This window comes from Nicotiana attenuata, unplaced genomic scaffold, assembly GCF_001879085.1.
Source record: "Nicotiana attenuata strain UT unplaced genomic scaffold, NIATTr2, whole genome shotgun sequence".
NCBI classification, from domain to species: Eukaryota; Viridiplantae; Streptophyta; class Magnoliopsida; order Solanales; family Solanaceae; genus Nicotiana; species Nicotiana attenuata.
Genome location: NW_017670249.1, coordinates 1,737,469 through 1,744,576, shown reverse-complemented (window position 1 = coordinate 1,744,576; position 7,108 = coordinate 1,737,469). Strand labels below are relative to the sequence as shown.

Sequence of the window (7,108 nt, the reverse complement as noted above, 5' to 3'; positions counted from 1 at the left end):
CGGGTCCAAAAATAGAGGCCCGGCCCAGCCCACCAGTTTAACACCCTTAGTTAAACCACCGTCCAACAATTTATCTTTTAACTAAAGTATAGATATATAGAAAAATCTGTTGAAGCAATTGAATGCACATAATCATTGCTGAGAGACCCTCCAAAGATTAAAAATTATTGGAGATTGAGCTAATTTTTCGACTAATTTCACTCGAACTCCAAATAAAAAAAGAAAAGAAAATCACTTTACGTTTAAATACAAGATAGTCTAAAGTAGTACCTTTGCCATATCGAAACGATAGCAAACAATGGATTTATTGAGGGGGATAACTTTGGTTTTTTTTGTTTTCGCAATATGTGACGTCTTTTTACTACAAGTTCCATAGAGTTGCTTGTTTATTGAGAAAGGGAATACAATGAGCAATTTCTCCTGTTTCTCTTCTTACAACAAATTGTTATAAACTAACAATGGCAGCAGAAAACAGGCACTGTAGACTAACTTACAAACACAGTACAGCGGTGGCGCTTCGAAACCCTTTTTGTCTTCTCGTCAATTGGCTGCAAAATAAGTAAACCATGTCACTCTCTTTGATAGATATCGAAAAAAGAAATAATTTTCTATCCATTATTTCACAAGAAAAGAAACGGGAAGAGTACTAAACAGATGTCTTTAGTTCCATTTGGATAATAAGATATGAAATGAGGAACATAGCTTGCAGTAAGTCAATTCTCTTAGTATTACCTGTGGACTAAATAAATGTGGAACCCTGACCCTTTTCGAGCCATCAGGAAGACGTTTGCAATGGAAATGATCTTCTGCAGTTACAAAATCACTGCAAACCTGCATGTAACAAAAAGAAGAATCAGAGTTAGTCAAATGCATTCTAGAAACAAAATCAAAGTAGGCACATGGGTGATCCTAATCATACAAATTTGTTTAACTTCCCTGGAAATTTTTAGATCACTATTTCATGCAAATGTTTCAGTTTCCCGGGAAATTTTCATTCAGAATTTCAAAAGACATGAAAGATAACAAGGGAAACATAGTAATTTAAGTATATCTCAAAGAGAACACTAAGGAGGTTTGCTTGCTATACAGCAAGAGTCGGACAAAATCATAAGAAATGAACTGACTTGCCAAAGAGAGAAATATAAAATTGCTCTGCCAATGGCATGACAGGCCTTACAAGTGTGTCAACTCAAAGAAAATAACATCAAGAATGTGACCACGTTCAAATGGCATACTGGTAAAGAAGGCTGTTGCAATATAACTCATGAGCTGTAAGTTTGATGAAGCTGATGCAAGATACTGAGTTGACATGATAATGAAGCAGCTAATTATTTTTTATTTTATTTTTTTGAATTGCAGAAGATACTTTAGATATTCTTCAGTTGTAGACTTACCTAGTCTTACGATTTTTCAGTTGTGGTCTTGTGAATACCTAGTCTTTAGGCATGCTTTTTTTTTTTTTCAGGTTGTAGTCTTGTGGATACCTAGTCTTTAGGGATGTATTCTGTTGGTTGAGTAATTCCTGTTTATCAGGAAGTTTCTCTTTCAGATTTTACTGCAATTCTGTTGGGAACTTATTGTATTTCAACAGCTTTCATTAAATACCAATTTGAGACTTAATAGACTATCTTCCCTGTCCTCTTTATGTCTTTTGTTAACACACATCCAGGGGGGATAAAGCAGAATTAAGATGAAGTTCAGACTGTGGGAAATATCCACTAGTTTACCTGATTCTGAAGGGTTTCAACCAACATGTCCTGGCAACCTAATGCATGAACACTTTCCAGAATGGGGCACTGGAGTAATAATCTTTCTGTAAGGCAAGGTAAAAATGATTAAAGTCAATTTTAGCAAAAATGCTTTATTTTCCGTAAGCTCAAAGGCTCAAGAGGAACATCAAAAACAGACCTGGATTCAGATTTATACAAGAGTTCAGGTTCAAATCTTTAAGCTCTGGACAATTCAGATATAATGCCTACATGAAAATTTCAGTCAGCTAAAGCAGAAAGGCAACAAGGAAAGCTTAGATGCTATTGACTGAAGAATCTCACATCTAATCCAGAGCAACCCCATAAGCTGAGTTTCTTCAAGCGGGTATGTTTAATAATCAGTTTTTGATATATTAGGTGCATTTTACTGTTTGGAGTTCTATGTAATTGGAGATCGTTATTTTCCTGAGTTGTACTGTCTAGATCCGGATCACAAATGGTCATACCACAGTCCATTAGCTCTAGATTAGGCAACTGAGCTGCAGCAAATTGAATGCCACCTAAAAGAATCCAACACAAATTCCAAACAAATTAGTGAACATGCAACAGGTTGCTGGGTTGGATAATCAAGGAAGCAGATATGAATGTTTACTTGAAGTGATATTTGGACAAACAGCAATGAGAAGTTTAGACAATGTCTCTGGGAATACATTGCATATCATTCCAATGCCACTATCACTAATGCTAGACCTGCAACAACAACAAAAAAGAAAAAAAAGCAAAATAGAAAATACAACCCTCAATTTCCATTCAAATAAATTAGTTGCTTCCAAAAAAAAAAAAAATGCAATATAGGACCAATAACCTTGTCTACTGAAGGTATACTTTAAGACGATATCCAAATTTCACATTAGACTAACTTACCTAGATCCTATTGCTTATGTTTCCTTTCCATGACTTGTTCACTTTTTTATATTGCATTTCTTTACTGCTGATATTGTGCTTACCTGAGCCGACAGTCTATCGGAAACAACCTCTCTACCTACACAAGGTAAAGGTAAGGTCTGCGTACAAACTACCCCCCAGACCCAACTTATGAAAATATACTGAGTATGTTGTTGTTATTGCCTAGATCCACAAAAGCAAATTAATATCCTAGTCAACCATCAAGTGTGGTTCAATTGCAACCACTATGTTGGTCAGTGATACAGCTTTCAGAATATCAACTTAAGCTCCGGTCTGTTTTATTTAATGGGCTGACTATTCTTTGTGGATCTTCAGACATACGAGGAAGCAAATAACCAAAAGAAGGGAAACTCAACCAGTGTATCGATTACTCAGTGTATCGATTACTCAACATTCAATTATTTGTTATCACCCACAGTGTGGAGGAACCACAAAAATGGCTCTGGGAAGCAAAACTTACCCACTTAAATCAAGCAACTCTAGGCTTGAGTAGCTTGAAGCAATAGCTGCAACAGATGCATCAGTTATTTCTGACCCCAGTACAAGAGAAAGCATTTGTAACCCCCTGATGTGCAAGGTAGTAAAACAATTATTAACAAGCTTTATCAAGGGAAAATCAAGGTGCCTTTCAGAAAAGAATTTCATAAGAGATCCAAGTGGATAAGCATTGCAAACCTTAAATTTGCTGCTGTTAAAGCAAGCACGACAGCATTTGTAAGCCGGATGGAAGCAATGTGAATGCTCTGGAGTCTAGGACAGCTCCTTCCAAGACCCTCCACCATGAGAGTTAAATCAGTGGTATCATTTTCTTGCCGAGAAAAATCCAGGGAAATTTCCTTCAAGTTGGGGCAGTTAAAGACCTAGAGAGGTGAACACACATCACGCATATGTTCGGAGCCCAGAATAAGTACCATAACATCATACAATATTTACCATCTTAGAGTGACAATAGAGATCTGAAAGCCAAAGAGTGGAGAGACTGGTTGAACAAAGAGTAAAACCCCCAAGATTAGAGCAGCCTTCCATCTTGAGATTAGTAAGACATCTTTTGTCAGCAACAAAACGACCCAACTCATCCCTGCATTAGATGGCATGGCTTTCATAAAATATATAGAAATTGCATCCCCTTAGCAACTATGTATTGCATGAACCTATATTACCGATATATTAGAATTGGCCAATCCCACTAGATGATTAGTTATCACAAAATAACAAACATTCCAATTGGGGTACCAAATAAGTGACTATGCGGAAAAGGCATTTATGAATAATTCATGGCATCAATTCCCAAGATTGCAGAAACTATGATTTACAGACGAGGTTTTTTAGCCTAGCATACCCCTTCCCTCCCAAACCAGAGTTCATTGGACTCAATATATTGCAATTGAACAAGACTAACTACGCAAGAAACATGTCCATTGGCAAAAACAAAGGGTATAACTAACAAGACTTATAGCAAAAGAAAACAAGATCAACCAAAAAAACCCACCAATGTTTTATCTACATAAGAACAAGAAGAAAAAGTACGCAGCATACATACAACATGTAAGTATCAAGATATGCAAATTAGAGAACTAAAGCATAGTAGCATACCCCGTGATCCGATTGACTGAGGTACCAGATGTGAAGATCTCTATCGAATCCAATTTCGGGCAGGAAAATGCAATGCAGGCCAACATAGTAGCATCAACATCACTGTAAAATAAAGACCATCAGTAATAATCAATCAAATGTACATTCTGTCACTACGTACTACACAACATCATTTAACTCAAATCTAACCTAGTACCACACAAACCTTGCATTCTAAACTTATTACAAATTTTAAAAGAATTTAAGTTATACACAGTGACAATAATTCTGAATTCAAGGTTATAAGTAATGATACAGCAATCTCATTGCAAACTATCAAATGTTAAACAAATTACAGTTTTTCTTTTGTTAGTATTTATTTTCATTGTTCAATCAAACTTCATTTGTTAAATAGAAAAGGTTAGTCCTTTAATATTATTATATTATTATTATTCCTAGATCCGATTGACAAACCTAGATCCGACCCGCCATTCAATTTTTTTGAAAGAACCAACCTTTCCATCGTAACAGAAAGCTTAACAAGCCCAGGACACTTCTTCAACACCGATCCGACAAGTCCAATCTGGGCCTTCACCGGAACCCGAAGCCTAAGTTCCTCCGCAGACTTCCAGACCCTTCTAGAAATATCCTTCCACCCTTTACAAACCCTAGCCGCCGCCAGCAACGCCGGAGGCGGCAATCTCTTAAACACCTCCCATAAACAACACCCCGGCAACTTTCCGGACCCGATTAGATCCGATTCATTATCCGGATCGAAAAAAAGCTCCTCTTCCTCGTCATCAGATTTACATGAATCAGTAACATCAATGTCATCAAATGAAAGTGCTCGCCGGAGTTGCGGGAGTATAAGACGTTGCTGCGGCGGCGGAGGAGGTGGCGGCGACTGAGGACGGACGACTGAGAGTGGAGAAGGCAAACGGAATGATTCAGGATTAGGACTGGGATTTTCACTGGGATTAGGGGTGAGATCAGGGTTTGGATTACTAATAGGATTAAGGTCCTTTGGAAAACTGCAAACGTGGCCTTTTTTAGGGACACCACAACGACCACAGCTGTAACTACCCCGTTTTTTGCCTCGCTTAGGAAGGATAACGTCGGCGATAGGAGTGGCGGTGTGGGGGTGGTGTTGGCGACCCTGCATTTGTACTTCGCCGGCGCTTAGAACAAGTGACGGATCCAAAAATAACGTGTACTTATTAAAGAGTCAGAAATATATTTCAGTTTTTAAATCGGAAAAAATGGTGTCTAAATTTGGAATCCGCCACTTTTCGCCGGCGACAATTAAACTGTGAAATGTGTAGGTGAAAATGAGGTTAGAAATGAGTTGAAAACTTTGAAATAAAGGGCGGGGGTGTTTAGTGCATGGAGGGAGAAAGGCGCGGGCTTTTTGTGTATTTTGGCGCCTGAAATCTCTCCAATTTTCTTTTTAGTAATTACTGTAATTTTTATTTACTAACACTAACAAAAATATACAAATGTGAAAGAATTTGACTATCAAACGCAAAACTTAAATGCAAAGAAAGGTCTTGTTCAAAATTTTCTTTTTAATTTGTGCAGAAACTCCTAATTAATCTTAAGTGAGATGTGATAATTATGTATCATTTTACAATTTACACCCTCCTATATAAAAACAAGTGAATTTTAAAGCAAATTTACACAATATAAGGAAACTATACAACCCCTCTAGGTAGACTATATAACTCTAAAATAAATTGAATTAATATCTTAAATTATGTATTCGACCAAAATTACCATATTAATTAGAAAAATAGAATATAATTTTCTTTTAAAATGGTCCAATTTCAGTTCATAGTTATTTTGTTTCAGTGGTATATCTTATTAGACCGATGATAACCAAGATGATACCCTCCTCAAATGGCCTGAAATCAAAAAAACTAATCAGTAATATAGTTGAGAATGATATTAGAATTCAATACTTATATAGGAGTACTAAGCAAGCGTTTGGGCATAGATTCCCAAATTTGTTTTGAAATTTTTGATTTGGGTGAAGTTTGGTTTTATAATGAAAATATGTTTGGACATCAGTTTTCAAAACATATTTCCCAAATCTATTTTGGAAAAACATGAAACGTGACTTATACCCACAAGTTTTAAAAACTATCACAAATACCCAACAGTACCATTATCAATAACATTCATTATATTATCACAAACCATAGTCCTGAACATAAATAAATTTGGTACAAAATTATCATTTTTACAGTGAACTACATTATGCACTATCAGATCATGACCGAGAAGACGAAGCAACATTGTTACAAGATAATAAATGGTGGGCTCTTTTATAAAATACAAAAGTTTGGGCAACTTTAAGAAAATGTAATAGAGATATTTTGGCCCAAAACCAACTATTGAGCTGGTTTTGCGATTTGGGATTTGGATTTTGCCAAAATGTAGGCAAAATCTATAGTCAAACATGTGTTTACCAAATAAAATCCAAATTTATTTTAACAAAATCTATGATCAAATGGGTAATAAATTTTATAAGGATATAATTTAATTAATTAAGTGAAATTACACTACTTGAAACAAAAAAGAATAATTATGAATGTGTGCCTAAGTCCTAGCACGCTAGAGGATTATTTTTTTTTGGGATTGTAAATTTGTAATTATCTCTACGACTTGTGCATTGTATATTGTTACTATGTGGTCTAATGGTTATTGGCGGATTCAGGATTTTAAATTTATGCATGCTAGCCAATTAAAATTCCTCAATATTTATATAAATATTTTTATAATCCTCGATCCTATGTAAATTTACTAAATATGGTCAAAGGTAATGGGTGCTTAAGCACCCACAAGTGCCTATGTAGATCCAC

General features: G+C 35.9%; 1 protein-coding gene across 1 annotated transcript; it reads right to left on the bottom strand.

Annotated features, from left to right (window-relative positions):
- Window positions 1-267: 267 nt before the first annotated feature.
- LOC109236662 (F-box/LRR-repeat protein 17-like) lies at window positions 268-5,627 on the bottom strand. Its single transcript, XM_019402858.1, has 11 exons — window positions 4,763-5,627; window positions 4,269-4,370; window positions 3,609-3,753; window positions 3,351-3,535; window positions 3,136-3,240; window positions 2,362-2,459; window positions 2,052-2,269; window positions 1,909-1,975; window positions 1,728-1,813; window positions 733-831; window positions 268-548 (listed from the first exon to the last, which is right to left on the bottom strand). Exons 1-11 carry the CDS (start codon window positions 5,407-5,409, stop codon window positions 486-488), a joined length of 1,815 nt encoding a protein of 604 aa, XP_019258403.1. The 5' UTR covers window positions 5,410-5,627; the 3' UTR covers window positions 268-485.
- Window positions 5,628-7,108: the final 1,481 nt, after the last annotated feature.